The 16,132-nt window shown below is 47.8% G+C and overlaps 1 protein-coding gene across 1 annotated transcript in view; it reads left to right on the forward strand.

Moving 5' to 3' along the window:
• LOC146186465 (uncharacterized) overlaps positions 1 to 15,831 on the forward strand; it is a 129,751-nt gene extending 113,920 nt beyond the window's left edge. Inside the window, exon 3 of the mRNA XM_084605691.1 lies at positions 15,569 to 15,831. Within this exon, the coding sequence (XP_084461817.1) occupies positions 15,569 to 15,831 (263 nt within the window). The remainder of the gene's footprint in view (positions 1 to 15,568) is intronic.
• The last annotated feature ends 301 nt before the right edge of the window (positions 15,832 to 16,132 follow it).

Genomic DNA, 16,132 nt, shown 5'->3' on the forward strand with positions numbered 1-16,132 from the left:
AAACCGCACAGGTATAATTAGTGTTGCGACCAGTCCATGGTATATATAATACCTATCGTGAAGGGATAGTAAAACTTTCATCATCTACTACTTACACACTCTGGGGAACGCGTGTTTATGTCTATGGCTAAGTTCAAATTGCCTATTCCTTCGACGAGAATTTATGCGAACCTTGTACTAGTGGCGGTTCAATGTAGCTTTCTGAGTGCAAATGTTTTACTGACGCACTACAGTTTAGTGGTAATTAAGCTCCTTAAACCTCTAGTTCCATTAGAGTTTTTCTTTTTTCTTTTCAAAGCTTCAGTGTTCTTAGTAAGGTAAGGTTTTCGATGGATATGCATGCGCTGTGATGGACGAAGAAAAATAATCAATAATTATCTTCATGTCACATGCGTCACGACTGAAACTGTCTATTGTTCGCCGCCTGAGGTTAATATATCCTAATTAAACTTAAACTTCTCATCTGTGATTCCTGTTTACTTCCATATAGTAAGGTAGCCATGCATACGCCATTTCTTTGCGGCGCAGATTTATTTTCGAGTTTTCTTTCTGGTTGGCCCCATTTACAATAATTTCTAACTAAACTGACGTCCCAAACATTACCTGCATGTTAATAATCGCTGTCTGGCTCCTTTATCAAAATTTTGAGGCTTGTAGTAGGCCGTCTGAATTATTTTATGAAGGAATTTAATCGTTTTCAGTCGCTACATCAGCCGATCAATGCGCGTGCAAATGCTTTTCTACTCATGTTCTTGACGCCATCAGTGCATCGCACGCAGCAGAATAGACCGAGTTTCGGTAACCGTTAGCTCTTTTTGCTGTTTAATCGATGGTTTCATACGGCATCCTAAAACTGGTTTGTCTTATTGGAAAGAGGCGAATCTGTTAAAGGGATGCTCATATCGACTCGAAATATCCGAAAAACCTCCGAAGCCTCCCTTCAAAGGTTCACTGCAAAACATTGCATCTTTTCCTATGTTAATAACGACACTATGCCGGCCTTTCTCCGAGTTTCATTAGGTTTGCGTAATGGTTCCCTGAAGTATCTGAAACCTCTTTAAGCTTCAAAATTTCCCCATGGCAAATTTACTACGGACGGCACGGCGCCGGTCGCGTCTGATGATCACAATGACACGTAAACTGCATGCATGCTCCTCACCACTTAACCTGGCATCGTCATTTAATCCTCATGCAGCCCCCTCCCAGAAGTATGCAAAGCAGACGTAAAATTAAATTCATCGCAACTGCTTTCCTCAGATCAGCGCAGCGTGACTGTTATCAGTCATTCTGCACTGACCTGAGGAAAGCGGTTCGGAATTAATTTAACCCCCCTCGTATCAGTTACTTCGTCTCACAAGATCTTTGCAGCACTGTGAAAGGCAAGGGGATCTTGGTCCATTCAGGATCACGCGCACTATAATAGGTAATTGTGCTTCTTGGTGTCTCTCAACCCTGCGCACTACAATAGATAATTGCTCTCCTACTGTCATCGCCACCAATCCGGGGGCTGAGAGGCGCGTAGGACCACAATTCCCTATTGCAGTGCGCATGATCTTGATTGGACCAGGGCGCCCCACCCTTTCAAAGTGCTGCAAACAGCTTGTGAGACGTAGTATAACATCGTCCGGTCCGAGTTTGTTCTTGTGTTTTACGGTTGTTGTGGGCTGAATCGTGTGGCACTACTAGTATAAGCTAAGCACCGAACCTTTCACGTAGCGAGGAGTCCCGTATATCTCGAGAGATGTTCTGTCTGCCGTGCTTGTAAGCATACTCAGTTCAGTTCAGTCGTTCAGTCGTGTCCGACTCTTCGTGACCCTATGGACCATATCACGCCACGCTTTCCGGTCTCTCACTATCTTGCTAACATCACATAACTTCATCTGCAGCGCCCCGAGGATGCCATCTAACCATCGCGTTCGCTGCCTACCCCTTCTCCGGTGACCCTTAACCTTTCCCGACATCAAATCTTTCTCCAGCGACTCCTCTCTTCTCATCAGAGGATCAAAGTAGCTGAACTTTAACTTTAGAATGTGACCCTCCAATGAGCAGTCAGGGTTTATGGTCGACAATATCGACTGATTTGATCTTCTGGCAGTCCAAGGAACTCTCAAGAGTCTGCTCCAGCACCACAATTCAAACGCGTCAATTCTTCGGCGGTCAGCCTTCTTCACAGTCCAACTCTCGCATCCATACATCACAACTGGACAGATCATAGCACCAGTTATACGGATCTTGGTTGGCAGTGTAATGTTTCTGCTGTTTACTATAGGTGGTCAAGGCTAGCCATGGCTCTCTTTCCCAGAAGCAGGCGTCTCCTAATTTCATGGCTGCAGTCTCCTTCCGGGGTAATCTTGGAGCCCAAGAACAGAAAATCTGTCACAGCTTCCACTTCAAGTCCCTTGATGCTCCAGGACTTGATTGGGCAAGACGCCATGATCTTTGTCTTTTTAATGTTCAGTTTAAGCCCAAACTTCTCACTCTCTTCTTGTACGCGCATCCGAAGTCTCTCGAGTTCCACTTCACTTTCTGCCATTAAAGTGGTATCATCCGCATATCTAAGCATACTAGTTGACATTAAAGCACAGAAGACAGTTGCCGACTACCATTTCCAACATATTTACCATCAGGCTTCGTCGCTTCCTCTGGTTCTGTTGCTGATTCACTTACTTAAGCATCTATACTTGTGTGAGCCCAAAGAAGGCTTATAGTGTTAATGGTTAAATAAATCACGCATGTAATTTTGCGTCAGATGTGAATAATTGCTGCAGTGAGCTAAAAAAATAATAAACACGATGGAACCGGAACCTGTTGATATCCTGGCTGGTATAAGAGCTCCTTACTTTTGCTGCTCATGTCCAAACATTTATTTTCCTACCCTCTCTTCTTTCCTCCATTACAGACCCTTTCCTTCTGCGCGTTTAAAAGTCCTTTCACAAACCTAGGATATCTGGCATCTCTTGTGCGTGCATGCAGGTAGCAGTGCGACTTGATTAAAATAATCGCATTACTTCTTTTTTTTAATCTATAATCACCCTCTCTTTGACAGGATGTGTGCGTCTGCTGTTCAGAATGTTTAATTAGGCGGTGACTAAACAGAATATACAGCGCAGATCATCATTATGCGGCATTATCAGAGGCTGCCATCACTATTTTTTGTCTTGCGGTCGCGGTTGAAATCTTTTTTAGCATCTCAAAAAAAAAAAAAAAAAACGCAGTAAACTGCCAGCGCTTTTTCTTTCTGCGTGCTTCTCTTTTTTTTTTTTGGTTGTTTTTTTGCGTACGTGCTTTCTGATTGGTGCCTTGTGAGTGGGATATATGGAAGGGAAGCAATCAGCCTGAAACAAAAGGAAGGAAGGAAAAAGTCGATGCAAAATGTGCGGGTTGAAATAGAATATACTGAATGGAAGAAGAAAATGAGCAAGCTGTGCATCGCGTTAATTAGTCTCACTGTTCCTTCTTTCATATTCTTTTTTTCATTTTTTTTCATCGTACTTTCGTTGGTGCAACGCAGCGGCGCCGGTCTGTCTCCTCTATCTGTTCTGGGTAATCTATTGCCACCTTATTAAGGGAAACTTTTTCGTTCGTTACGGTTTTGAAAGGCGCCCCCCCAGCGGCAGGGGGCGCTGGAACGATATAAATTTTGATAAAGCATGGTCCCCAGGTGCGCATTACACCCACGCCGACTGCTTGAGAGAGCGCGGGCAACGCAGTGCGCCAGACGTGCATTTGCGCCAAGGTGCCACGCGCTCGGCCGCAGACCTGCCATGGATATGCAAGGGGATTCGAGCCTTCCCTTTCCTTCGCCCTTAACCTTTCTCCAACCCCACGCGCCTCCGCATGCGTGCATGCTTACGTGCAGTTCTGTATAATGCGTTTCCTTACGGGGTCCGTTTACCCCGTCGGAAGCACAACCTTGTGCTTGGGTGATCCGCTATCGCGGCCCTACTGGCGCTCTCGATCCCAGTGCACGCGTTTCCTTTTTAATTACGCCCGAGGTTAATTGGGAGTGAAGAGAAATCATTTTCTGGTTCGTTATGTTTTGCTCGCCTGCGTGGGATAAGTCGCCCGCTGACTCGGCGCGCTCGCATGCATGGGCTGCCCGCTGCCGCGAGATTATCCACGAGCCGAAACTCGAGGAAGAACGAAGTCCCTGTGGGAGCACCGTGGGATCTGAAAAGGACCATGGGTCTTTAGGAGCGGCGTCGTGTGTTATGATATATAGGAAGGCTTAGTTCTCATTATGGCGGTTGGAATAGAGGATGGTGCATTCTGCATTTGGTTATTTCCGTAGTAATCCTTGTATCCTCTTCCTTTAGTTGTATAAGGTGAACATCAAACTAAAGATGTCAGCATCTGTAGAGCTTGGAGCGCTATTTGGAAAAGAAAAAAAAAACAATGCACTACCAGTTAGTGTGCCTTGTTGAATAAGACGCCTTTTCTCGCTTTTTCTCTAAAACCGACTAGCAGCGTCTGAGGAGCTGTGAGGGGAATACACAGCATATACAAGCAAGAGCATATCTCTCTTGTGCCCTTGCTTTTGAGGAAAAAAAAAAAGGTTTTCCATTGCCGTACTGCAAATAATGAGAAATAGAGAGAGAGAGAGAGAGAGACATGTCACCTCCGGCGCGTCTCCATTAGGACTCGTGTATGTGTATACTCATATATATAAGAGAGGAATATATTTTCTGCTCAGCATAGCGACTTTCGCGCTTTGCCTTCCTTCCTTGTGCCGAAACCTCATTTACAACTCGTGGACGTGTGTCCAAGAAGGGGGCAGACAAACACGACTCCCACGTGCGGCCGTGGTTTATCTTCCTCCCTTTTCTTCGTCCCTCAGTCGGACGTTTTCCGCGTTTCTTCGTGACTGTTATTGATCTCAGAGGAACCGCGGAATCAACGAAATGAAAATCCGCTGAGGCACGCGGGAGATACGGGGCTTCTGAATTAATTGCCCGCCCGTCGCCTCCAGCTCTCTCTCTATGTTTCTTTCACGTCCAGAAGCAACGGTTCCATGGGATTTGGTCCGGTTTATTATTTTTTTTTTCTTTCCTTCGTGCGGGAAAGCTTTGCACGCGTTCTTCTATATCCGCAGACGAATGTGCACCCTCCCGCGTGTCGCAGTTATATACGGCACGCCCGGCAGTGTTTCATATTTCACCTGCAGAACCACACACCGCGCAGCCGCTGCTGGAGCTGCGATTGCTCTTCCGCGCCCCGGGCCATTTGTACCGTGCTCGGGAGAAGGGCGGCCAAGACGTGAGGGAGTGTGCTAGGTTCCGGGCTTCCAACGCAGCTCGATTCCATCTCTGCTGCGAGGTTGCGGTTTCGTTTGTAGTGTGGACGGACGCTACTGTGCATGCAGTGAGGCCCCGGGTGCGTTAACACGGCGCCGGCCTTAATTGATGATCACGTTTTGAACCAGGCAGATTACTGAATGATAACATTTATTTTTGGAGTTAAAGGCGCCACGCCATGTTCGTTCAATGGAGAACGCGAAAAAAAAAAGTTAGATTATTGACACTGAAAAGCACGAAAACTGTGGGGTCATGTGCCGTTGTATAGTCTACTCTGGCAGGTGGCTTAGGCTAAAGCTTACTTTAGCGTATATTACTTAACCTCGGTGTTTGAATGCATAGGCATTCGCACACAATATATTCTGGCTGGCGCTGTTTGATCACGCATCTTCCAGGACTGCTTTACTCAGATGCACGTTCACGGTCACAGCTGTGCGCGATGTCAGTAGAAGTTAGTAGAAGTTATCTACCTCTCCATCGTGGACAGCTTTCGGCAAACAACTGTACAAAGGCGCAGGAGCGGTCCTCCATCAATTCCTTGGTGTCCTATTTTTCTGTGTGTCGGGCATGTCGGCACTCTTTATTCTCAGTGAGCGAAGTGGTGCACGCATATACGTAACCGTCAACCTAACTCCTGCTGAACAGAACACCTATACACAGAAAGAGTCGCGTCAACCGCGAACTAACGTGCTGCGCTCTACGAGACAATTAACGTTGAAATACGTCAGTCTTCGTTCCTGCATCGTTATGGGTGTAGTCGGGGCCGCCGTTTTGCGCGGCGCTGCGCTGTTGTTGCTGCTTGGGCCGCCGCAGCTGCGTTTGTTTCGCGTCTTCCTCGTTCATAAATCGACAAATGACCGCACTCGGGAGGGACGTGCTTCTCGGCCGTGAATGATGGTTCCTCTGCTTTTCCGCTAGCGTCGTCCGTCTTGCCTTTGAGATCCATGGCTGGCGCGTGACCCGCCGCGCGCGGCGCCCTCGGCTATCGAGTTCGAAAAGCCGTCCGTGTTGCGGCGGGCCTTTGGTGTTGTTCTTTGTTGCCCCGTGCAGCGGTCGTGCGTGCTCGGGTTCATGGCGTGCGCGTGGTCAAAACGGGAGCTATTTATATCTATATGTATAGGCATCCTGCGGTAGCCACACGCGGTGGGCTTTAATCGTCGTTCCGAGGGGCGTGGCCTTACCCGGTGTTCGTGGTCGACGTTTATGCTCGCGATTTCGCGCTAATTGCGTAATGGACGCTTCGCTGAGGCGCGCCATGTGGGCTCCGAGGGCGCGTGCTGCAGGTGAGAAGCGCTAATGTTCGGTGCTGCCACCTATCGTCAGCTAAGGTCCCGATACACACCCCTCTTCCGCTCTTGGAGGTTTGCTGGCAGGTTCCGTTCTCATGCCTCTATGTGCCGCGCCATACGCCGAGAGCCCCGTCTGGTGCACCTCCTGCTGCTGCTGCTTCTGTTGCGGGGCGTGGATCGATTAATGATGATTTCGCCTGGCTTATAAATTCCTTTATCTTTTTTTCGGGTCTCAGGTTTTCTGTCTAAAAATGGAGGAAGCGGCTTCCAGCCTATAGATTCGTCCGCATTTACGGAGACTGATGACTTTTTACGGGGCTCTCAACCTGAGGTGCGACTCGGCGCGGCGCTAAACGTTTTTCGTGATCGGCTTTGAAGCACCTATACGGCGTCCGAAGCTGGCGACAAGTAACCTTTCAAACGAGGAGAGAGAGAAAGAGGTGATGGTCGTGACTTCGAGGACTATTATAGGCGTCAGGTTACCTACGCCGCTTCCCACCTTTTTTGTCACGCCTCGTGGGAGTGCTCGAGGGAGGCTGTCGTCGTCGGCGGCGTCTGACCTATAGGCGTTCTTGCCTTAATTTATTGCCGCCGTAAATCGTCTTCTATCGCATTTTCGAGCACCTTCGCTTTGTTAGGTTGCAAAGCCTCTTGGTTCCGTATAATCTGGGGAACAACAGACTTACCTTCCTGCAGGAGGCCGGTCAAAGAGTAATAACAAAAGTAAAGCTCTCCAGCCAAGGTTCCGTGGGCGGACAGGGACTTTAGAAGCGACGACCCAGAGGGCACGGATGCAGTGTCCTCGGACAGGCCGTCCATATTCATGGACCGCCGTCCCTGTCTGCTGGTGTAAATAAGAGGAGAGAGGCACGGGCATACGGCTGGGGCACTGACGCTTCCTTCCGTCATTGTTAGGAAGGTCCTAATGCATACAAATCGGCCGGACTCGCGTTCTGTGAACCTCGCTGTGTTGTCCGGTGCGTTGAGACCCAAGCTAGGGCTCCCGGCGCTTTCCGCGTCCGACTGCTAGCGCTTCTTTCGTCGTCATGTGTGTAGGGAACCCGAATCGCAGATGCCGTCTTTCTTTAGGCTCGGCTTTGGACTCTAGTGTTCGGTTTGTCGTCATTTTAACCTGCCGATTTAGTGTCAATCGCCGGTCCATGGAAGCAGTCGGCTCGTCCGATGTAGAAGTCAGCTCGCGAGATTGTGGATTTTTTTTTTTTTCTCACCCACTGCAGCGTACCTTCGTGTCCTTGCGCACTAGCCACCACGTGCTGTATAGGAGGCAGTGTTTGTGGGCCCCTTCCTTTCGGGATATTTTTCTTTTTACGCTTTAGACATCACTTTGCAATCCTTCTTGCTTAGCGCATGCCGGATCTTATCTTGCATCACATTACTCGTCCCCTGCTGGCGAGGGGGAAAAAGAAAAAAGCACGACAAAGGGAAGAGGCTTGGAGAAAAACAGGACGAGAGACGGCAGCTCCGCACCTGGTAAAATAGTAAAGAAACTTGAAAACAAACAAATCGCGAAAGAGCAAAGTACCTTTGCGAACGAAGAGTACCGTCCTTTCGAGTTCGGCATGAGAGTCAGATAGGAGAATGCACTGTCTTGGTTTCTTTAGGTCGAAGGGATGAAGTTGCGGCACTTTTCTTTTTTTTTTTCTTTTTTCGCGGAAAAAAAAAACGGAGAGGGGGTGGGGAGGGCTGGTGCACTTTGGGCGACTGGAGCCACCCCTGGCGTCCTTGGCAGAAGCCACAACAAAGCGCGCGGTCCGCGCACATAGAGCGCCGGCGAGACGAAAGCAAAAGGGCGAGCTCGACGAATTGACTAATTGTTTGGTTCAGCCCTTTCTTACCCGCTCAACCCCCTCCCGTTTCTTTAATTCTTTTTTTCGCCCACAACCCGAGCTAAGCTCGTTGCGTAGCCTGGAGAGGGTCAGGACGATTCCCGCGAAAAAAAGAAAAAAAAAAAAGATAGAAAGGAAATCACCGAACGAAGAAGAAAAAAAAAAAAACGACGTGCGAGCGAAGCGCCCAACTCGCGGCATGTGGGCGCCTTTTCCGTGGTCACCCAACATAACCCAACTGTACGCTGCTGGTTGTGCACAATATGGTGAAAGTAGGGAGACCTGAAAAAAAAAAAGAAAAAAAAAAGGCTGGGGAAGGAGTGCTTCTTAAACCTGCCGTCACTAGGGAGTTTTATTTTTTTTTCTTGCAAAAAAAAAAAAATGACCAAAGTAAAGGGTCGTTTTTTTAGTGCTGAGAGCAGCAATTAGGAGGCAGCGTTACCTGACTCAGAAAAATACGGGTCCCTTGTTGTCATTGTCCTGGTGACGCCTCGCAGGCAAGTGCGCTCCGTTCAAACCTCTGCGCTTGCTTGCTTGTTGGGTGCCCAAAGGGACCGCCGAACCCTGCATGGGGTGCTGCTGGGTTCTTGGTACTGTGTACCTGTTGGTAACCTGGCCTCGTGTTTGCTTGCATTGTTGTTGTTGTTGCTGTTGCTTTGTCTCCGCCACCTTGCGCGCACGTGCGTCATGTGTCGGGGCCCTCGACGAAAAAGGCTTTTGAGCGCCTTGAGTTACCGTGATGCAAATTTGGACAATGTTATCGATAAGGAACAGTGTACAGAAACCTGCTAGGCTTGTGCCTTTATATATGCTCGGCGTTACAAGTTCTTGCGCAGGGGTGACTTTTCAAAGAAAATACAAGTCTTGGTAGTCTTTATGTGGTTGGAAATACCGAAAGTTTTGACTTTTTGCAGTTTGCCTTCGAACAGGCTGAGAAAACACGTGCACACTTCACACCACGAACCACATCCACATTTTTTTTTTTTTTTTGCCGCCTTTGTTTATGGTTCGAGCTCGTTTTAGGCATTATTACGCGGCGGGAGAGGATTAGCGTTTAATCTGCGAGCTTTCAATGCAATTTTTATACCCTTAGCACACGCAGTGCTTGTGTTTCGCAAGAACAATCATCACAAGGGAGCAAGTGAGGTCGCTGAAGCGACTACTACAGACTTGATATTCCTGTAAAAATATTGAATGTTTATATGACGCAACAGCGGCTTTGCTCTCGGGATCGCTGACGATATAAAAGAGAATTCGCTTTCTTCGTTCATTTCTCCTTTCCTCTATAAGGCGCATGAGGTCTTCTCGTCCGCGGTCCATTGGCTATGAGAACTGCAAACGTCGTTATACGGTCCAACATCTTCTCACTTCATTCCTCTCAAGGAGCTCACGTCTGAATCCTTGCTTCGCCTCCTGGGCGTCCCTGTTAAGGCACGCACAAAGAGGAACAAATATTCTGCTTGGGTACGTGCTACAGGTTAGGGCCCGGCGCTGTAGACACGGATCTCAGTTCCGTCGTGTAGGCGGATCCAGGAGCCCATCATTTCGTCGGGCCTCACGGGCGCGCGGGTCGCAGTCATCTCATCTCGAAATAGTTTTCGTCTCTCCAAAACAGAGAAGAGCCACCCTACAAACTCCCCTCTCCTGCACTCTCTCTCGCTCTCTCTGTGGCGAAAACAGCGGAGCGGCCAACTTGAAGCCGTCTCGTCTTCTTGCCTTCATTCTGCTGTGTCGGTCCGCGCCGTCCCCTTTCGGCAGTTCAACTATATACCTTTCCGCACGCAGCCCCCTTTTTCTGCCTATGTCGAGATTTCGTTTCGCAAACGCGGCCGAGGCCGGGGGAAACTTTTTCAAGTCTCGCACTTAGCCTTAATGGCGAATAGAATTGAAATCCCCCCTTTTTCTCCTGTCCTCTCATTCCGCTCTCCCTATTCTCCCTTTGCCGCCTCCTTCGGCTGGAGAAACAACGCAAAAGAGGAATAAACTGACTCCCGAATTCTGAAAAAAAAAAAAAAGAAAGAAAAAGAAAAAAGAAATAAAACAGTTTCACATTTTTGGGAGGCAATTTTCAGGGAATCTTGGAGACCGGGTCTTTCTCTTCAGTGTGGAAGGAAAAACTCTTTGGCAGTGTTTGTTTGCAAGTTTTACTATATGCCTCGCAGTTCTGTTTTCCATCCCGTCCTCCTCCCGCTCTGTGCTTATTTCTCTCTCAGTGGAGGCGATGGTATCGGGCGGTTTCGCTGTTTTAGACCCACGATTTCTTTCCCTTTTTTTTTTTTTTTCTTAGTTTCAGCTCCACAGTGATTTCGGCAGGTTGGCGTATCCACTTCATTTTCTCGAGGGCCCTCTCTCTTAATAGGTCATTTTAGAACGTGAAGGGGTTTTGTCTACGCGCGGTATAAGAGAATAAGCTAGGGACTCCTTTACTTTATTCTCTTGTTTTGCTTCATTCAAGTCCTCCACTTCGTTTCGAAACGGCATCGCTGACTCAGTGTAAATGTTATATTCTTTCCCCAGAAGGCAGCAGAGCGAGAGGTTGAAAGAGGGGAAGGAAGGTAAATGGCCCGAGTTTAATTGAATAAAACAAAACCGCAGCAGAGCGCTATATAGCTGTGGAAGCGTTCCTACGTGACTCTTTGTCGCGTGGACAGTTCCCTGGAATGAACGTTTCGCTGAGCCCAAAACAAAAGGCTGGAAGTCCAGATGAGATTCCTTGACAATTGCTGAAGAGGAAGGGGGGGGGGGGGGGGGGGGGGACTGTTTTTGCGAACTTTCGTATAACGCGGGTTATACGAGGTAGACATGTGAGCTTCCAAGGCGATTAAGGTGAGCACGAAAGTACGTTGGGAGAGACCTCTTCTGCGTGTTAGGATTCGAAAGGTTCTCGTAATCTTACGAGTCATTTTCGCCTCGCGGGAGATCACCTGCTTCTTTTGAGCACAGTTCTCGTAACTCGGTGCGCGCCAACAGCAATTTCAGAATGTATGGTGACGCCCGATCTCGAGAACACCACTTGGAAGAGCCTGTTTATTCGGCAAATTTCAGACTTTAACGACGAGTGGTCGTAGAGATGGCAGGTAAATTCAGTTTGTTTTGCCGGGAAATGACACGCTGTGTTTGGGAACAGTGTGTTTACGAAAATGCTAACTCATCTTAACTCCCTCATCCGTGTTCTCTTTCTCTGTGCGCGAGTTTTTAATGGTTGTCAGCAAATTGTCAACATAAAGAAGCATTTCTGTGAATGTGAAATATAATGCGGATGTCCCTAAGCGTAAGTTGCTGTAGAGGTGCGTCAGCTATGTAGTGAACACGAAGGCGAGTAAACGATTAGAATGATCGAAACCAGCTCGGGGCGTTCAAACAATACGTTTACTTTTTTTTTTTTTTTTTTTTTTTTTTTTCACACCATATTTAATGCCAAGGCTTCTCGCTGAAGACACTTCTCAGTGACAATAATATTGTGCGTTCTCATGAACGTCTGTGTCGTCAACTTTGTTAGACAATCGCGTTCCTAAATGCTGGACGTTCTAAAATTTAGGCTTCCTCATATAAGATGCATTTATTTTGATTGCTAGCAATAGCGCGAGTCATTTGGTTTCTATAGCACTTTAATACAGCTAGTACATATATTCTATACAGCTCATCTTGCTATTTACCTTTTATAGTGGCACCTTCATTACGTTGACAACCAATTAGAGGAAAAATGGGCCGCGTGCCATGAGGCATTAGTGTAAAGCTGTGTGTCAGTATACAGTGTATAGGCAAAGCAGGCTAAAAGCAAGGCTGCGCAGTGCCTTTCCCATGCGTGATCGTGCATTCCCTGAATAGCCCGCCTGCCTTGATGAGGCAGTATTTCGCACTACCGCAGTAAATAACAGCCCCGTCTCATAAACACATGGACACTCCTCTTTTCACTGAAATTCTGGTCCGGAAAAAAATTGTTTCAACTGCCACCGTACGCGAGCTCATAAGCACAGCGTTACGCAGAGCGTCGCGACCGTTCGTTCCCCTTTCAGAGCTGACATTAGCTGGCGCTTCGTCTTGTTTCCCAACAGAAGAATCCTTTATTCCCTCAGACTCCTGCCCACGAGGAAAAGGGATGGCGTTCGGCTAGCAGAAAAGTTTTCCGCCGATATTAGTCTTGGCTGTCCGGCGCGTCCGAAGGCCAGTATATATATATACTATAGTGCCGGTGATGCGGGTCCAAATAAAAACACCCACAGTGGCTCTGTAGCGGGGAGTAATTTGGCCGGGCCTCGGGATTGATACGGGGAGCTGCAGCGTGTGGGATGTTTCAAATCCCGCGTCTTAGTGAGGGCCAGCGGCTCCGGCTCAATCTGGGTCCCGTTCCGCCCAGTGGTGCCGTGCCGTCGGCGTGGGAAAGGCGCAAGGCGGTGGCGGCGGCGGCGACGGGGATTGTTTCTGATTGGAGACGCATCGAAGGCAGAGCGTGTAATTCCAGACCTCGATGGGGCGGGGATCCACTTCGCTCCCCCCAGAATTGCCTTCTTTGAAAACACAAACAGAGCGCCGACCGGACCGCGAGTCGGGGCAGGATGAGGCGGCGGACAGTCGTTTTAGCGTCTTCGGCGACATGGGGCGGAAATGAGTGCACAGTCGAATGACCCGGGGAAGGAGAGGGGGAAAGGTGGAGCTAGAGCGGTCCCTTTAAAGGGGATGCCTGAAGACTCAGAAAGGAAGTTTTGGTTCGAAAAGAAAATGACAGCCTCTCATTTAAGGGCGAAAGGAATCAAATGGAGATGCTTTTAGGCTCTGACGCAAGCTGCAACAGAATTTCCTTTTAATGCCTGCTACTTAAAGAAAACAAAATAAAACTAATTTTAAATTTCACAGAGGAGAAGAGAACATTAGATAATAACTTATAGTTACATAAATATTTCTTGTGCGCGTTCAAAAGCTACATATATTATACTAACTAAAATCCCTGTCTGTTTCAATAATATATATATATATATATATATATATATATATATATATATATATAACCGTAGAAACGGGGCCGCCCATCTTGCGTTTATTCACATCACAAAAACAAAGCTGACAGTATAACACCGCAAAAACCAAGTATATTCTAGATCACCATCACCAAGGCAAAGCTGAACTTCGCTCTTTCTTTCTACTTTGCCCGTCACTCATACCCTAGGGGGCCGCGCACCGGCTCTACTCGCGTCCGCTTTTTGAAATGGTCGTGTGTGTCCACGGCAAGTCTGCATTTTCCTCTAATATAGGGCGTGGTTTTTGCCGAATGCTCGTAGTTTGCAATTATAAATGCGAAGCATAATATTGGGTTCCTCATTATTATGCCCGCGTTTTGAACTAGTTCACATTTATTATGCCATATCAGGAACTAGGACGGGCCTATGCAAAGCATAACGTTTTACGCATACTGCTGAACACTATGAAGTCAAAGGCATAAGTTTAATTAGCAAAAGATATTCCTTCTACAACTGTTCTCCTTTTCACGTCGATCTGAGCTGAACTGAGAGGGCGATTTGGAAAATTTCTAAGTGAATTCGAGACGTTTATGCAGTATGCATGAAAGTAGCCTGCTCATACACAGTCTCTCGAGAAACCGGAGGAAGTACAGTTATACTTTTTACTGTGACGCTTGTAATTAATACGCTCGCGGGTTTGAGCTACGTTGCCTGTTTTCTCCGTGTTTCCTTGTTCGCTTCGGTATTTAGCTATTAGAGCGAATAAAATCTATAGATTTTATGGGCAGGAATATCGAGGCCGAGTACACATGTATCTCAATTGGTTCGGCATGCAGAAATTGGAATGCCGAGATAATGGTCAGTTATGTTAATGCGCCTTACCACACAGCGTTGGGGAGCTAAAGGAGAAAACATGGCTCTGAAATCTTGTAAAAGCGCGAGTAAATCCCTGTGTATAGAACTTCGGGTGAAGTTCATGGAGACGTTGGTTATTGGAGATAGCGGTCTGCCTCCGAAGTACTGAGTTATATTAAGGCACAACTCATTTTTGTGTGCTGATTCTGAAAATGGCGCTGAAGACTGAGGGGTATTTCAAACCTCAACTACAACATCTAACGCAGTCGGAGACAAGATCAGGTGACCTAGAAAGGATCTTGCTTTCAATTGTTGATCGCAAATTTAAATATTTTTTTTTTTTTTCAAAATCTATTTTTTTTTGTATGTGTGCTAACAAAATTCGCCTTTCTTCTTCTTCTTTTTTTTTTTTGTTTTAATTTGTAACCAATGTCTTAGCTGCATGCGTACCATAACGCCGGATTTACGGCATGCACGAACAAAGCTACATTTTGCCTGCGGTTTTTATGGCGCCTTGTCATGACTGGATCAAATTCAAGCGCGCTCCAGGCAGTCATCGCAACCCGACCTTTTGCGGCGCGTATTTTGTAAGATGTACAGGGTTCTTCAAAAGTTCCCGGGCCACAAGGTGCCTTTCAGCATATTTAGCTGTTTGTTTATACAGCACCTATTCACTAACAAGGTTCTCAAATGGGAGGATGAGGCTACTCCTCACCCTCCATTGATTTAGACCATAAGCATGTCTTAACGTCTCACTTGCTCTAAAGCAGATCCTGCAACCGACGAACTTGCTGGCGTAACTCGGTACGTCAGCAGGGCATGACTAATTGATTTTTTCATCTTATTTGCCCCTCATCGCACACACTCTGGTTGTTGAGTGCATCTCGAACTGCTAGATAAAAGAGAAAAAAAATGACTCAGAACTTGTACTAAACCCGAAAGCTGCTTTCTGTTCAGTCAGAGATCAAGCGCACAATAGATAAGGCCGCTATCTTAACCAAATTGCGCCTGTGAATAATAGTTAAAAACGCACCGCCACTTAATGATCCGCAATTACACCGAACAGCAAGGGCAGGGTCCGGACAGACATCAAGGTCGCAGTAGATCTGTCTCCGCAAGTCCGTACACGTCATTCACGAACCGGCCGTACACCCTTTATCTTCAGCTCTGCCATTATAGTGCATTAGGCTGAACCGTCCGTGCAATCGCAGATCTGTTTTCAGCTCTGCCATTAGTGCATTGAGCTCGACCTTCCGCGCAGTCGCAGATCTGTTTCGTGCCTGTCATACACGTGTATGCATCAATCTATGTCTTCAATCTCTTTGCAGAGCGAAAGCGGGGCCGCCAGACGTACACGCGCTACCAGACTCTGGAGCTGGAGAAGGAGTTCCACTTCAATCGCTACCTGACCCGGCGGAGGAGGATAGAGATTGCGCACGCCCTGTGTCTCACCGAGCGCCAGATCAAAATCTGGTTCCAGAACCGGCGTATGAAATGGAAGAAGGAGAACAAGGCCAAGCTGGAAGCCGGCCTTGCCCTGGGACACGGGCCGCCCGAGCTCACCCACCATCCGGATCACGGGCCGCAGTGAGCGTCTCCATCGCCCCCCACCCACCCGCCACCCATCCACCCTTCCTCCACCTGTTGTAACTTGCTGGCCGCGCCGCGCACACAGCGGATTATCGTCATGCGGTGCATACATATACTTATACATATACACACACGCACGCAGCACGGAGTACTCGAGTGTCGTGTAAGGTATTCCTTCGAAACCCCGCGGGTGCGAGCATCGCGTAGATCGCGCTTGGAGAGACGGCAACTTCATTAGCGCGATGGTTATCTGAAGGCCGGGAAAGGACGTTTGATAAACGGGGAAAGCGAGCGACGCCGTA

The sequence above is a fragment of the Amblyomma maculatum genome, chromosome 6 (assembly GCF_055883805.1).
Source record: "Amblyomma maculatum isolate TAMU_Amacu chromosome 6, ASM5588380v1, whole genome shotgun sequence".
Classification (NCBI taxonomy): domain Eukaryota; kingdom Metazoa; phylum Arthropoda; class Arachnida; order Ixodida; family Ixodidae; genus Amblyomma; species Amblyomma maculatum.